Raw genomic sequence first — 16,593 nt, 5'->3', positions numbered from 1 at the left:
CCGTGTCCCAGTTTTCCCCAGAAAATGGGACCGGTGGAGTGCCTGCATCCCTGGGGGCACAGCCAGCCCAGCGGGGCTCTTGCAAGAACCTGCCAGAAGGGATGAGCTGGAGCAACGGTTCCCAGAGCCAGTGTTTGCCTTGGCAGCCCCAGCCTCTGTGCCTTGTTTTCCAGACACAGAGCTCCTAGGGGGAATAGCTGGATGTCTAAAACCAGGCTTGGCAGCCAGGTTGGTATCTGGCTGGGGATGTGGCAGCTCCAAGGGGTTAGGGGGAGTGCTTCATGCCTCCACACTGCATTCCTGTCCCTCTGCCTCTGGGCTGGGCTTTCCCTCTGCAGGCCTGGTCAGGCACTGCACCTGCTCAACAAACCTGGTCTGGGGTAAAAGTGTCACCTGCTACATCACGTCTCTCTGTTATCTTTTCACCCTGCAAAGCCAGGGAGGATGCCATCCCAGCCACAGGCCCAGCACAGCCTCCTACAAGCCCATCCTGCTCACAGCCCAGAGAGCAGCCATGGGTTGTGCTGCACCAATAGCAGTCTGGCCTGGGCAGCTTGGGCTCAGCTGGGGCTAAGGCTGCTGCGTGGCACACACAGCTTCCCCACCTCCACCCAGAGCTGAGCCTCACAACACATCTCTCAAAACCTTTATTGTCAGCAAATAACAAAAGTCAGCCCCATGGCAGCACAGGAAGGCCTGAGAAAGCAGGGTGCTGGCACCCCAGGGCTCATGCCCTGGTGGGTTCCCTGCACCAGCCCCCTCCCCAGCCTCCTGGGCAGCAGTGGGGCTGGGTGTGCACAGGGGGCACGGGTGAGACAGGAGGCACGTGTCATTCTCCAAAGCGAGGGGCACAGTTACAGATGCTTATAAATAAACAACAACAATGAGAAAACTCCAGCTCTGTGGAGCAGGTGGGAATCTCGTTGCCGAGCCACCAGCCCAATGCGCTTTGCCCTCCAAAGGCAGGGAGCAGCCCACTGCCCCAGGGCTGCAGCCACCAGGTGCTCTCCCAGCACGGGACCAGGCTGGGGGCCACCAGCCCAAGCTAACTGGCAGGCCAGGCTGGGCACCTGCCTGAGTGGATGTACAGGGATGCCCTGAGGGTGCAAGGATGGGGATACAGGGAGGTGCCAGACCCTGCAACCCCAATGGCAGCTGGGGTTGGTGACAGGTACCGGGAAGAGTGAGAACCAGGGCATGGAGCCTGGGAGGTGCCAGGAGAAGGATCGCACTGCCAGATGGACCAGAGCCCTCAGCAACATGCATTTCCCCAGCAGCTAGCAGGGAATGGGACTGCGTGCCCCAACCACCAACTTTCCCAAGTGCTGCGGGACACCTTCCCTGCTCTATCACCCTCCCATGGTGGGACTTGAGCCACCACCTTCTCCCACTCTCAGCCCTTCAGGTGCCACCCACCACCCCCCCTGCACATGGTGACATTCCCACACACCCCCAGTGCCTCCTGCACTCAGGGACTGGTGGGAAGGTTGAGGAGGGCAGAGCGCATTGGGAACCATCAGAGATACCTTCTACGTTTAAACACTGAAGCTTATATTAGAGACTATGATATATAACCCGGGGGCAGGGCTGTCCTGCCCTGAGTAGAGACAGCAGAGAGAGCACAGCTCTGTGGCCAGCCTGGCGAGGGTCTGCTCCGTCTGCGAGCAGGAGGTTAGTACAGGGGCACAGAGCAGGCGGGTGGGCAGGGGGACGCCATCTAGGGCTGGTTCTTCGCCTCAGGGTCTTTGTCGTAAATGTAGCTTCCCACACCTCCGGTGTTCACACCTGCACAGGGGGAGATGCAGGAGGGTGAGGACCTGAACAGGAGGGTGGCACGCTCCAAGGAGACGTCCCCTCTGTGCATGAGCATCAAGCTCCCTATCCCACATGTCCCCAGGCACTCACCCTTTGGCCCAAAGAGGATCCCGTAGCAGGGCTTGTGGCAGTACGGCTGTCCATCATGCTGTGCAGGGCAGAGAGAGGAGCATGTCGTCTGGGGTGGGGGGCCAGGGAAAGGCCAGTCCCCAGGACATGTCGTCCTGGCTTGTACCCCAGCACCCCTACCCCCCCCCCCCCCCCGAGGCTGCAGGGGCTGCTTCTGCCAGCCCTGCCCTACCCTCTTGCAAAGGCGGGGCCTGTCCCATCAGTGCAGCACAGCACAGCTCAGCCATGCCCCATGGCATCCCCCACACACGCTGCCCGGGCTCTCAGGGCCAGGACATCCTCACCTCGGCATGGCCTCCCGGGGTCAGCGTCTTGCTGCAGCGCTCACAGCGTAGGCAGGGACGGTGCCAGTCCTTCCCCAGTGAAGTCACCTTCTCCGCTACAGTGGGGACAAGGAGGGAGGGTCACGCTCCATGTGCACACATGCTGAGGGGAAACACCCCCGCAGGGACAGCACCTCTGCATATAAAATCCTGAGACAGCCCTGTCCACTCCAGCCCCCCACGTTTCTCCCACCCCTCTGCTGCCCTGCAGGTGACAGAGGGTGGCTACTAAGACCACACCACCCACCTGGGAGGTGAAAGCAGGGGACATGGTGCAGATGAAGCCCTGCACCCAGGAGCTCCTCCAAGAGGACCCATTCCTGCAGGCTCCGAGGGCACATGCCTCTGTGCCTCCAACCCCATCTCTGAGCCAAAACTCCCTCCCAGCCTCTCTACATGCCCCAGAAGTCCTGCATGGAGACCCAGCACCACGGGACCATACCATTCTGGACATGTACCCACTGCCCACTCAGCACCTTACCAAAGTAGACTCTCTTGCCGCAGCGCGGGCACATGTTGGGCTCCCCAGTGAAGGTGGTGACACTGGAAGCTGGAAGGAGACAGAGCATGGGCATGGGAAGTGGAGGGACATCTCAGCCAGGACACATGCGTGCGGAGGACCCCCACAGCATCAGCAAACACTGAACACCAACACTGCCCATCCTGCCTCCCCCTCACCTTTGCTGGGCCCCTTGGGAGGTGCAGCATTCACCTTCCTCTCCTCCACTTTCACTGGGTGCTCGATGGGTCCCGGCGCAGTCTGCCCCTCGATCTGCGGCTTCTCATAGATGTAGGACCCAGCACCACCAATGTTCACCCCTGCAGAGGGGCAGAGAAAGGCTGCTGTGGTCTGGGAGCACTTGGGAGTCTCCATCCTCCCCCCAGCCCTCTGTCCCACCTCCCCCAGTACCACTGAGCCACAGGGTCACTGCAAACACTGCTGCATGTCAGCCCAGCCTGCTTTGGCCTGGCTTGGCTTTCTCCAGCCACATCTGGGATGGGAGAGCAACTCCACCTTCTGTTTGAATTGGATTTTGGCTTATAAATATATAAAAAAAAGGGACAGCTGTCAGGACGGATCCCTCCCTCAAGCCGCTCTCCCTCTGCACAAGGGGATGTCAGGGCTGGGACTGCAAGTGCTGGCTTGATGCTCAGCCCATGCTAGCCTGGCTCCAGGGGTATTTTCAAGGCCACAGCTCCCCACCATCAGGGATGAGGGGACCTGGTCCTTCCTGCGGCCCTGGCCATAGACACATGTGGAGAGCATGGACCTACCTTTGGGCCCAAACAGTGTGGCGTAGCAGGGCTTGTGGCAGAAGGGCTTCCCATCATGCTGGGGAGAGAGAGGGTAGTGTTAGAGTGCTGAGTGGTGAGCATGGTTCTCTCGGGATCACTTCCATCCCCACTGGTATTCAGAGACCACCATGGCTGTGCCTACACCCCAAAATGCACCCAGCCTGTGGGTCTGCCAGTGACAGGCTAACCCAACATGAGCACTCAAGGATTCTGCCTGGATCAGACACTTTGGCTGTTCTGCACATGCCACACAGCGGGGCTGGAACACCAGCACCCTGCACCACTTCAGCTGAGAGGTATCTCCAAGCCTCAACCTGGCCGTGTGCCACTCAGTAAGGCACTGCTTTGCCAGTTAAGCATCCTGTGTGCACCCAGGCCGTTATTAGGCACATAGAGCACCATGGTTACCACCAAAATCTGCCTCCCCCTCACCTTGGTCTGAGATCAGAGGCCCCATGCAGGCACTGCTCCCAGCCCAGCCACTATCAGCCACACTATCAGCGGGGCCGATTTATCACAGGAAGGCATGAAGCAGGCGATAAGCCCCAGAGCTCCCTGTAGGCATTCCTCATGGGCTAACAGGAACCAAGTCCAAGAGAAAAGAAAGAGCCTTTGTAGCTAGGGCAGGGGGCCAGCAGGGCTACCACACACACCGCCCCGTGTGGAAAAGCCACTGGGACCCAGGCAAGAACCTACCCCATTGCCTGCTCGGCTCCATTCAGCATCTCAGCCCTGCTTCCTGTCCTGTGCTCCATCCCCTCTGCTGCAGGCAGGGATGCCTTGTGCAAAGCAGCAGGGCGGTAGCTGAGCAGAAGCCATGTCCCTTTCCTCGCCTCCCCAAGCGGTGCCATGCCAAAGGCAAGGGCTAAGAGCAGACAGGGCAAGGCTGGGGAGTGGGCAGGCAGCGGGCTGCCAGCAGGCAGCTGTTAAACATCGCCCGGCATAAACATCAGTGTGCTTGCTGAGTTACCATGCCGGGGGGAGGTAAACATTTAGCTGGTCTCCCTGCGACACCTCTCCAACCCGGCCGGACACACTGGCTTGAAAGGAGGGAGAAAGGGCAGGGAAGGGCCAAATCCTGCTTCTGGCACAGTTGGTGGGGGCTTGGCTGCCATCCCCACGGCACCAGAATCTGGCCTTATATGGAGAAACAGCAAATCCCCCGGGGTTAACCCAGCCCGAAGCACAGAGCCACCCGTGTAGCCCCATCGTCCTTCCCGCAGGACGGGCCCGCGCCCCCAGAGCTGCTGCTGTCCCTGCTGCCTGCTCCCAGCTGTGCTGCTTGCTAAAACCCTGCTAAAGAGCTGGTGACACGCTGGCATGACAGGCACTGCGCTAAACCCAGGGCACCGCATGTCACGCTGGGGCATCGCACAACAAAAACACAGTTGCTCCCAGGGCCGAGCACCTGCCACCACTGCCGTGGCACCCTCACGACCCTGAGCGCTGAGCAGCCGCGGTGGTATCGCACTCCAGCACAAGCCCTGGGGCACCGGTGCTGAGCTTGCACCACCACAGCAACCCCCGCATCCCCGAGTTTTGGTGTTTTTAACCACACTCCGGTGCGGGCTCTTACTTCCTGCATGACTGAAGTCAGCACGATGCACAAACAAGCTTGCCTGGTACACAGAGCAGCTTCAAGTGCTTGCCAGGGCATGCATGCCCTGCCACAGGCTGCCTGTGAGCCCACACCAGGTTGGCACAGCTGGGCCACAACACGTGGTGCCAGCACCACTCTGTGGCTTGCCCAGGACTGTGCACAAGAACTCAAGCACCACGTGTCGCAGCAGCAGCAGCAGCACCACTTGAAGCCACAGTGTGTGCTCCTGGACTTGTGTCCTGCAGGGACAACCCATCCGCATGGCACCGGGTACCTGCCCTGCCAGATTCCTGGGACTCGCTATCCCTGGGGTGCTGGACAGCCCACCAGGCCACCCTGCACGGCAGCACAGCTCCCCCATCCCACCCACCCCATCCGCTCTTACCTCAGCGTGCCCGCCTGGGGTCAGGGTCTTGTTGCAGCGCTCACACTTCAGGCAGAACTTGTGCCAGTCCTTGCCCAGGGAGGACACCTTCTCGGCTGCAGGGAACACGAGAGAGTGGTGAGCAGCCGCGCAGCTGCTGCTGAAGCCCTCGGGGAAACCAAGCTCCAGGTATCACGGGAGGCTGTGCTTGAGGGGAGCTGCATCAGCCACGCTGCAGGGGGAGGGCACTGTTCAGGCCATGAGCATGGGACCCCCCCAGCCTCTGCCTTCCCCCCCAGCGCCGGTTCTGCCATTGCACAGATGCTCTTTCCCACGCGCCAATCCAGCAACGGTAGCATTTTCCTTTCTACTCCCTACATCTATTTTTACTCACCACGTTACCCGGGCTGACCCTGCTCCCATTCAAATATTTAGTGTTACCATGCCCACCCCACCCATTTAGTCATGCCTCCCCACACACACCCAGCCTCTTGGGCTCCCCAGGGAGCCTCCCCCCAGTTCCAGCCCTCAGCCAGAGCCGCCTCCAGTGCTGCTCCCAGGGCTGCATCCAGCCAGGAGGAGGGGACCACAGACAGCCTCCAGTGCCCCCAAGGATGGATGTTTGGCCCCAGAACACACCTGTCTCTGGGTGTGTGGGCGCTCCCCAGCCCAGGAGCAGGCAAGATGTGCAGACGGGTGCGCAGGCACCGTTCCTGCGTTGCCCTGGAGTGCCATGAACCTGCAGAGCAACTCGCTGCCGGCACTGAAAACAGTTTCAAAACATCAGTGGGAAAATTCATGGAAGGAAACTGCTTTGAGACCGGTTACACAGAAGGCACCTCCTCGGGCCGGCCCCAAGCTGTACATCTCCAGCAGCACCTGGGAGGTAGCACAGGCTGCCAGTACTCATCCTGCATCCCTGGCCTCCTGCTGTTCCTTCACTCCTCAGCTCCTGGGGGGGGAGGTGGCCGCTGCCCTGTGCCCCCCACTGGATCCTATTCCCCCTTCCTCTCCCACATACATGTGCAAAGACAGCTGGAAAACAGCATGATCCTATTAAAGCCACCGTAAAACTAAATCAGAAGGGCCAAATAAAATATTTAACAAGCAAATAAAAGCGCAACCAGAGCCAGCTCTACTCCACAAGACCTCGTCCGCGATGGTGGGGTTCCCAGCCCTTCTTCCCACAGAGGACTGCAGCAAATGTCACCTGCTTGCAGAAGGTCAAAATGGGGGTCAAGAGCTCCCCGAGGGCAGGTCCTGGCTTCCAGAGCCACCCTCCTCTCAAGGCAAACAGCTGCATCCGGGGCATGCCACAGGGCCAAGACAAACTGAAACAACTGCCCTCACCACCCACAAAATCAACCCCGGGGCAAAGTGCGGTGGCCAGTGGCAGATGAGGGCAGAGTAAGGGGACAGAGCTGAAGCCATTGCACCAAGGGTGCAGGGAGGAGCCCCATGAGCATCCCCAAGCAAGCACGTGGAGAGAACACCCAACCAGGGAGAGAAACAGAGCATGACGGGCTGAAAGCCGAGGCAGGGGCTTGGGGACAGAGCTCTCGGCTTTGTCACAGCAGATGCACAGGCAGGCTGCGCCTTGGCTGCATCACCCCCAGCTTCCCCCCAGCACCTTGACCCAGCAATGCCATGGCCCCGGGTACAAAGCAAGGAGGAAACTCCTGGCGGATGTTTTCCAGAGGCCATTGCAATTACAGCTGGCCACAGCCCACACCATCTCCTCCTGCCCCCGCGAGATGAAATCCCCATCCTGTCCCCCCCCAGTAATTCAGGCAGCTGTAAATCCCTGCTGTTCCCTGACAACGTACACACGCACTCCAGCCAAGGCCACACAGAATAAGAGCTTTGCTGGCATCTGCAGGCCCTGGCAGGGGACAGAGCAGAAGGGAGGAGGTGGCCTGTGCATCATCCTGCTCCTGGGGCACAGAGGCAGCCCCTGTGGTTTGGGATGCCCCCTGCCTGCGGGTGGAAATGCCATGCAGAGGCTGCTCAGGCATCCTCTGGCTGCAAACAAGGGCTCCCTGGGGATGCGGCTGGGGCCAGGACAGCCGGGATGGCTTTCCAGGCAGCATTGTTCGCCCTAAGCAGAGGAAGTAGCTTGGAGCCACCTCAGCCCATTTCCAGGGCAGTGACGTCCTGCCCGTGGCTGTGCTGCCCCATAAATCACTGCGAAGAGAAAGCACCAGCTCCCAGATTTCCTGTCACCCGACCACATCTGCTCCATGACTGCATCAGCTCCAGAGGAGACATCTCTGGACATCCTCCCACTGCAGCAGAGACCCCCGGCTGGCTGCTGAGGGGAGCCCCACTCCACACCCACATACCCCAGGGGATCACCACACCATCAGCACTGCAGCCTGGAGTGAAGCAGCACCTGGGCTCCATCCAGCTCTGCGCAGGGAGCAGGGGATGGCAGGGGACTCCAGAGCAAGCTTTGCTTGGCCAGATGTCACACTGCACCCAGACTCTGCCACTGAACACCATGCCTCACTGTGCTAAGCAATGCCAAGAAGGGAACGAGTCAGCATCGCACCGAGAGCAGGCACATCCTGCCCCACTTGATGCATCCCGCACCTACACATTCAGCCCACAGCAAGGTGCTCCCCTCAAGGCTGCCAAATTTAAACCAGACGTGCAGCACCCCCAGCACAGGGCAGAGTACTCAGCTGCAGGAATTTGGCCTCTGACAGACTTGCACAACTCAGGGTTTGCCTGCCCTGGGTTACCTGTGTCACTGTGGGTGGGCACCACAGTGATAAACCTCCCCCGCAGGGGAAATGACCCCGTGGAGGAGAGGTGGAGGCACAGCCGGGTACACAGGCAGCTACAGGACATAGCCATGGGGTGGATTTGCACCGTGCAGGGCATGCAGCCCACGCCAACAAGGGACATCATCAGCACCAGGTAAGATGAGAGGGCAGAGCAGGAAAGTGCCCAAGGGGGCTGCCGAGGCTGCCTGCTCCCCAGCTCTACAGCAGCCCCACCTCAGAGACAACGTGGCTCATGCCAATTACCCACCGTGCCTGGGCAAGGCAGCTGGCATGGGCCAGAGGCGGGTGCATCTTCCCAGCTCCAGGCCCTTGCACAGGTATTTCACAGCCTGACGTCAGTGCTGCTTCCAGCCACAGGCTTATTCAGCAAAAGCAAGCGTAGCTGCAGCCACGTCTCTGCAAAGGGCTGGGCTCTGCCCCATGCATTCCACCGCAGCCCTGGGAGGATGTGGGGAAGGGCTAAAGAAACCATATCTGGAGATAAAGATGCCAAATCCCCACAGGGACCCAGCGACAGGCACCCCTAGAGGACAGAGATGCTGTCAGACTGGCCGCAGATGCACTTCAGAGCAATCACAGGCACAAAGGAATGAGTAAGAGAGATGAGCACAGGGAAAGGAGCCTGGTAAATGGCTGGAAACAAAGCCGAGAGCACAGGCAGCCGGCAGTGTGGCTGGGAGATGGAAAAGACAGATGGATGGGTTGAGAATTTCCTGCCATGCCATGTCCAGTGGTACCATCATCCAAGGTGGCTTGCTGGTGCCCTGCAAAGGGTCTGTGCTGCCTTCCCACATCCCCCACACTATCCCTCCTGCCCTCCTCAGGCACAGCCAGGCAGCTCCTCTCCCCATCACACAGCCGGTGCTGACGGTTACACCACACTGAGATTTTTGGCCAAGACGTATATATTTAGCTCCCCAACAGCAAGGCAAGGCAAGCCCTTCGGCCCCAAGCTGCTCGCTTGCTGGGCTCCCTCCAAGTGTGCAACAAAGCCAGCTCAGTACAGCCTCACCAGGGAGCACAGCCGGGGCAGGAAAAGCAGGGACAAGGAATATCCCAGGCAGGGGGTCCTGTTTCCCAGGGCCTTCCTTGCAACCGAGCAGAGAGGCGAGGTCTTCCCCAGGACCCAAGCCCCACATAGCTGAACCTCTCGGGCACGAGCAAGAGTTATTTGATTTCCAGCCGCAGCCCTAACGCGTGGCACAGCTCCCATCCACCCGCCGCTCCCTGCCTCTCTGCCGACAGAACCTCACCTACTGCAGGCACTTTCTTGGCCATGGGCCTCCAACCTCCTGCTCTCGCTCGTAGGGCCGCCTCCAGCAAGTCCCTCTCCATTTTCCACAGGATTGCTGTACTTCAGCAAGTAGCACCCACATGGGATGCATCCCATCAGCTCTGAGGCCAGGCAGCTTGAATGTGGCTGTGCTGGGAGAGGATCAGTGGTGTTTCTTGCCAGGCACTGGGTTCAGCCAGGGCTGAGCCCTAGAAATCTGCTGCTTTCTTGCTGTGAGACATTGCAGGCAGGACCCCTGGCCAGCAGCAGGAATCGAGGCAACTTGCAGCCCTCTTCTTGCCCTGCTGCATGGTGAGGAGCAAAGCAGCCAGCAGAGAGCCAGGGCACGGGCTGCACACGAGTAAACCCCCTTCCTGTGTAATCGCTGGTCCAGAATAGGGTGCTCCTCCCGCATGCTGAGATACAATCTCTGGCCAGCAGCGCTGTTGGGAGGATCAGACAGCTTCCTGGCCCATGTCAGCAAGAGCAGGACTCCGCTGCAGCAGCCATGCCTGTCTAAGCGTCCCTCCAGCTCCCCACCCTGATGGCTCCCCACAGCTGCAGGGCACAACCAGACCCAAGCAGGGTAGGCCCAGGGCTTTGGGCAACACAGTGTAAAGAGAGACAGCAGCAGGAGAGGATGCTTGGGACCTCCCTGGGGACCACAGCATGGCACTCCCCACAGCAAGTGCATGACAGGCTGCTGGGGGAGCTCTCCCCTCCGCATGCCAGGACCTGTCCCCACCATCACCTCCCTGGCTGCTTTAGGGCCACCCAGTACACTGACTAGAGCAGTGGGCACCACCACCCCATCACAGCCACAAGTGGCACCACAGCACATGCTCCAGGCTTATATTTGATTGCAACATTTCAGTGACAGATTTTCCATTACCTGTCACTTGTGCATTCGTGCTCCGCCTTTCGTTGTCTTTCCTTTCTAATCCCATCACCTCACCTCTCCCAATCTCTGTGCTCCTGCCAGGAACAGTGAGGGAGGGCAGGGACACAATGAGCTCTGCCCAAGACCTGAAATGTGGATGCAGAGCTCCATAAACCAGACACCAGGGTCACCGAGGACCAGCCAGGCTTGCAGAGAGCTGTCTGCCAGACCCAAGCCTCTGCCCCATTCAGCCCCAGGAGCAGCACTGCTCCCCGCAGGCATGGGGAGAGCAGGGTGTCCAGCTGGCCAGCACAAACCCCTGGTACAACCCTTGCAAGCACATCTACATGGATCCCTGTGTCCCACAGCGGCCGAGATCCAGCTCCCTGCAAGGCAGGCATCTGCCCATCAACATGCACACGAGATGCCAGCACCACACAGTGCAGGAGCATCAGCAGCTCCAGCAAAGCTGAGTGTGCGTGAGAGCAAGGGAGCTGAGACCTCACCCCATCCCACCCCAGCGTCCCACAGGTAATTTTCTATAGCTCTATTTTCCTGAGGGAGAAGCTAATGCTAATCAGCCCATCCTACAGCTTCCCACAGAGGCATCCCCTCCCCGGCAGGGCCCGGTGTGGGAAGCAGGGAACCGGTGCATCTTTAGTTCCCGTTCTGCTACGTCCACACACACTCCAAGAGCAGCCGCCCCGAGATACGGGAACAGACAGCTACCCAGGGAGCCCGGCCAGCCTTTGTGCTGACAAGCCAGGGGCCGCTCCGACACTGACGTGCTGAATGCTATGGCTGCGCTTGAAGAGCTGCTTCCTTTGTTAGGGATGGCTGTAATAGGAATAAAGCCTCTCCTGCCTCTCTGCCTGGCCACCGTCTCCCAACAGGCAGTGCCCGGAGCCAAGGGCAGCAGTTACTTATTAATTGCAGCGTGGCTTCTGCAGCTTGAATTTCTGCAGGACTGACCTGCCAGGGCAGAGCTCTGCAGGGAGAGCACCCACACCCCACAGCACCCTGTGTGCTGCTGCAACCCTCTCCTTCAGCACTCTCAGGACATCAGTGTGACAGCGGGGCCAGGAGCACACTAAGCTTGGCCCCTCCTTGCTTCCCAGCTGAACGTGTCCATGTCCTTGCTGCCCCTTCAGCACTCCACCGGCAAATTGTCCCCAAAGAGCTTTGCTGCTCCAGCTGCAGACACACCGTGACAAGCCCTGGGGCTACTGGGTGATCCCCATGTGTTATTGGGACACCTCTTCCCAAAACAAACAGTGCCGCACCTCCTGCCGCCCCCCAGACACCCCGGCATGTGCAGAGAGCTCTCTGCAAGCCGCTCGCTGGCAGGCCCCGCTGCACGTGTGCTCGCCGCATCCTCGAGATGGGATGTGAAAACAGGAAACCCCCCCGCCGCCATGATCCCCCACACTTCCCTGGGAAGAGAGGATGGGTGGCGGAAAGGCTTGGCCAGGGCTCACGGTGGCCCTGCAAAACTCATTTAAGGCTCATGGAGCAAAAGGGAGCTGGGGGAACGTGCGGCTGTTTGGTTTCAGGAGACTCCGGTCCCTCCGGCGCTTCCTGCCACAAGAGATAACCCAAATCCAATGCGCCGCCACCTGCCAGCGCAGGATGGGAACCGGCCCCACAGCCCCTGGTAGTGCTGCTCCACCAGTTAAACATTCACTGCATCCCTTCAATGTCCCCAGAGCAAGGAAGTTAGCCCCAGCCGGTCCTGGAAACAATGTCACAGACCTCGGCCTCCCTTCAAAAAAATAGAGAAAAAGCCAGCAAGCTATTTTTATATTTCCCTGCACTTTTTAAAGCAAAAAAGCTCATTCTGTAGCTCAGGAAACGCCCACATCCTCCCCACCGCACAGGGAGGAGCCCGCTGGATTTTTCCAGGGAGCATGAAGCAACAGGCAGGCTGGAAATGAGTTTTCCATCGGTACCCAGGACGGTTGGTGTTGGTCGGACACTGCGCGGGGCCGGGAATGGGACATGGTGACATTTCTCACACATGATCCACGGCTGCAATCCCAGGCATTTGAGAAGCTCGGAGTTGCCAGCGTTCATTCAGCGCAGGCGAGGAGCGCTCCCGAACAAGCGGGGCTTTATGAATCACCTCCCTGCTAAGCTTTGGGCCAGCCAAGGAATTCACAAGCGCTACCAAACCTCGGGCGCAGTGCTCCCATTGCCCTTCCCACCGAACCACGCGGCCTGTCAGGAGGAAACCCAGGAGCCATGCCCCGGAAAGACAGCTCAGAGGTTGCACACAGTTTCTATGCATTAAATAAATGGACCCATGTTTATCTGACAGAGCCTGGGCAGGAAAGCTCAAGACGTCAGCAAGGACACGCTCCAGCCTATCTCAGCTCCAAGCACAGAGAAGTTTCTGGCTTGGACCCATTCCTATTCATCCCCTGGTCTCTCTCAGGGGCAGTGGGGACCACGCAGTCCCTGCGGGGAGATGTGTGATGGGGGCTGCAGCTACCCCACTGCTGGGAACCTGCCTCTCCCCTACTCACAGGGCAAAGTGCCCCAGGGTGGGGGAGTGAGGGGGGTGCGGGAACAGGGAAGCCAAGGAGCAGCACAGACCTGGACATGGACCACTGCATCTACAGAAACAGACCCAGGAAGAGAGAGCCAGCACACAGCTGGGGACGTGGAGTACAGCTCTGCTCTCCCCACCACCACATCACTGAGAGACCGAGTCCCGCAGCACATGGGGAGAAAGCACAGGCACTGCTGGTGCCTCACCTCCTGGCACAGGCCGGCCTGAGTGACTGACCCAGGGCCAGTGCCCAGCTGGCTGGGCGGACACGCTATTTTCTGCTTAAAAAGGAAAAGATTCACACAAGGAAAGACATCCAAGGGGCCGAGCCCTTCCCACCCCCACACAAAAAGGTTTATTTAACGGAGGAAGACAGCAGATTCCTATTTCTCTGTGTTTACTTGGAGATGGCTGGAAAGGAATGAAAGCACCAATGCCTCAAATGCTCAGGCACCATCAGAACCCTTTGGTATTTCTCCACCAAACAAACGTGCTGAGGCAGCAGGGGCTGGACCCCCAAGCACCAAAGGGAGACATGCAGGGAGGGGTGCAGGCTGGCAGTGCCAGGCTAGGGCAGCCGGACCCCGTGGTCAACAGGTCCCAGGAGGCAGCTTGGGCTGGAGTGATGGATCCGTGCCCAGAGACACTCTGAGCCCACAGTGCAGCCCCGGGGGTGCCAACCCCGAAGGATGCCTACTCCGGCACCGGGGGATCAGGTCGCTCCCTCGGGGGCTCCCGCTGGGCACCACCGTGCCGGAGGGAAGTGTGCTGGGGCAGGCTCCCTAAGGAGCAGCAGTGCGGCACTGAGGGAGGGGATCAAGGCAGGGACCTGATCCCACCTTTGCCCCCGGCATTTTCTGCAAGCTGGGCGGCGGCTCTCACCCCGGGATGCCCGACGGCAGACACCCCATGCCTGGTTCCCAGAGATCCTGACCAGCCACAACCCCAGGCAGAGCCCTTAGGGACTCACTGCTGCTCAAACCCCGCCGGGGCATGCCGGGATGGACCTCTAAGCCCAGACGCTGCGTTTGTAAAAGTCCCGTAGAAACCCCAAACCATTCATTAGCTCGCCCACTGGGCTAGGGAGAGGCGCGATGGGAAGGGTTGAACAGCATACCTCGAGAGAGGTTCGCAGGGAATGGGAATGAATTGGCGGGGAGAAGGTTTTGTTTGCACCTGCCACCGTCAGCTCCTCCCCACCATGACCCGCGCCTCCTGGGACGCCTTGCCCAGCGCCCCATCCATGTCAGATGGGCTGGGTGCTCCTATGACCCAAGGCAGAAGAGACATGAGCCCCCCCAGCACCAAAGCAGGCTGCGGGCACACACCCCAACCGGGGCTTCTCACCCCCTGCTTCACCTCCTCAGGGCAGGAACCAGGGCAAGGTGGCCCGGACCCCCCCCGACACCGCCCCCCCGCCGTGTCCTCAGCCCCGGGGCGAGCCGGCAGCATCACCCAGCACAGCCCGAGGATGGCGGCTCGGGGAAGGGGCGGGGGGCTCAGCAGAGGGGCCGCGGCCTCTGGCCGGGGGGCACAAGCAGCTGGTACCGGGCAGGTCTCTGGCCGCTGGGCTCCCCGGGGAAGCCGCTGGGACCGGGACGCGCAGGGGCGGCGGACCCGGGGAGACACCTCGGAGCCGGGAAGGAGCAGAGGACCCGGGGGCGCACCGGAGTTTGGAGCAGAGCGGACAGGGGTGAGCGCCGGCTCCGGGATGGGGGACCGGGGACAGCGCGGGGGGTCCGGGGATGCGTCCCGGCTCGGAGAGGGGGATGCGGGGCCGGGCCCCGGGGATGCGCTCACCGAAGTACACGGTCTTGTCGCACTTGGGGCACTTGGATGCCATGGCGGGAGAGAGGAGCCGAGCCGAGCCGCGCGGTGCCGAGCCGAGCAGAGCCGTGAGCCCCGCTCCGCCCGGCCCCCGCCCACTGGCCCCGCCGCCGCCCGGGGGGGGGAGCCGGGGCGGGGCTGCCAGCGGAGCGTCTGCCGGGGCCGGCTCGGTATGGTACAGCGCGGCTCGGCGCGGGGCTGTGCGAGCGCAGCAGGTGCACAGTCACGACCGGCGGAGACTTTCCCTCCCTCCCCTCCCCTGTTCCCATCTCCGAAAGCCCGAAGGATGCAGGTGCTCGTGATTCTGGGGAAAACATCGCAATGAAGCACTGTGGCTTGCTGGGTTTTGCCACTGTGCCCGGTCCCTTCCAGTGCACACCCGAGCAGTGGTGGCACTTTTCCCATCCCTGGGTGAGTCCTGCACCCACCTGCGGGCTGGCACCCACTCAGGAAACCAGCAGGTCCCATTGCCACAATCCCTGACCCCAGAGCCCATGCAGAAAAGAGACAGGAGACAGCTTGACCACTTTTAGGGACATGAGAGCACCTGGGGGGATGCTTTCCATCTCTGCACACGCACAGTCTGGTCAAAGTGAGGATGCTTTCCATCTCTGCATACGTGCAGTGAGGCGCTTTGCAGCTGTGGAGGGTATACAGCCGTTTGCTGTGGTCCTTTGGGGCAGCAGAGCAGTGTTTGAGGAAGCCCAGCACCAGATACACTCGCTGAAAAACCTTTGGCTGCACCCTGACAGCAGCCACTCTTGGCAGCCCATCCCCAGTGCCATGGCTGTGCAGTGGCTGGTTTGGTGGGATGGTGCTCCAAGTGGGATGAAGGGTGCAGGGCTGAGCACAGTGTGGAGGGGGCAGGCAGCAGCCCCCCGCTCTGGGAAGCACCGTGCCTGCACTGGGTATTCTTAGACACATTTTTTCCAGATGGGGTAACTGAGAAACCCAGATTAAGTAGCCAGGACAACAGGCCTGATATGGGAGACCTTGGTGGGGGGATGAGGGCAAGAGGCCCTGGAGAGCAGAGATAGTGGTGGTGGCAGGCGGTAGAGGGGAGAGAGCAAGGCACGTACTAGGGTAGCATGGCATGCATGGCACGATATGGCATGGCATCACGGGGCAGTGCTGCCTATCGCAGGCATGCCGTGGCCTGGGGCGTAAACTGAGGGTGCTGGTCCTAGGGCCAGCCCCAGCAGAGAGCCTCGGGCATCTCCCATCCCCTCTGCAGGGTGAGGCGCCGCGCTAGCTGCTCCAGCACCCTCAGCCCTTCCCCGCCATCCCCTGCCCCGGAGCGCAGGCTGCCTTGCCACAGCGCCATTTTGCTTCGTTGCCATGGAAACGCCATGTCAAAATTCCCTCCGCTGCACAGGGATGCTCGGGAGCCGTGGAGCGGAGCCGCGGCGGCACGGAGCCTCCTCGCTCCCAAACCTGTCCCGTGCCGGGGTGCAGCGCCCTGCACCCGAGGAAGCCACCCCGTGCTCGGCCGGCTGGGTCCTGTCCCACGGGGCTGCTGCGGGCAGCTGGCGCACGGGAGGGGCACTGGGGGGGGGAGGCCAGCGGGGTGCAGGGCCCTGGGCTGGGCGCTCCCGGGGTGCACCCTGCACTGACACCCTTTGGCTCGGGCCGTGCGGGGAAACAGGGAATCTGCCGCTCCCGCAGAGCGAAGCTGTTGCATTATTCATCGGCCGGCAGCCCGGCTCTCCTCTGCCGCCATTGTCATATAATTCCTCCTTTCTCTGC

The 16,593-nt window shown here is 60.7% G+C and overlaps 1 protein-coding gene across 2 annotated transcripts; it reads right to left on the bottom strand.

The window, feature by feature from the left end:
* Window positions 1-1,527: 1,527 nt before the first annotated feature.
* CRIP2 (cysteine rich protein 2) lies at window positions 1,528-14,981 on the bottom strand. 2 transcript variants are annotated; one of them, XM_062616246.1, is made up of 8 exons: window positions 14,821-14,981; window positions 5,549-5,643; window positions 3,543-3,600; window positions 2,946-3,086; window positions 2,749-2,817; window positions 2,229-2,323; window positions 1,906-1,963; window positions 1,528-1,785 (listed from the first exon to the last, which is right to left on the bottom strand). In XM_062616246.1, the coding sequence occupies exons 1-8, from the start codon at window positions 14,861-14,863 to the stop codon at window positions 1,718-1,720; spliced, it is 627 nt and encodes a 208-aa protein (XP_062472230.1). In that variant the 5' UTR covers window positions 14,864-14,981; the 3' UTR covers window positions 1,528-1,717. The 2 variants fall into 2 exon arrangements, with proteins under 2 accessions (XP_062472230.1, XP_062472229.1); XM_062616245.1 differs by lacking the exon at window positions 14,821-14,981 and adding an exon at window positions 9,570-9,609.
* Between the last annotated feature and the right edge of the window lie 1,612 nt (window positions 14,982-16,593).

Source organism: Pezoporus occidentalis, unplaced genomic scaffold (genome assembly GCF_034315485.1).
Source record: "Pezoporus occidentalis ecotype Australia unplaced genomic scaffold, CSIRO_AGI_Poc_V1 ctg189, whole genome shotgun sequence".
NCBI classification, from domain to species: domain Eukaryota; kingdom Metazoa; phylum Chordata; class Aves; order Psittaciformes; family Psittacidae; genus Pezoporus; species Pezoporus occidentalis.
The sequence above is the reverse complement of the archived record's forward strand: the minus strand, read 5'-3'. Positions and strand labels throughout refer to the sequence as shown.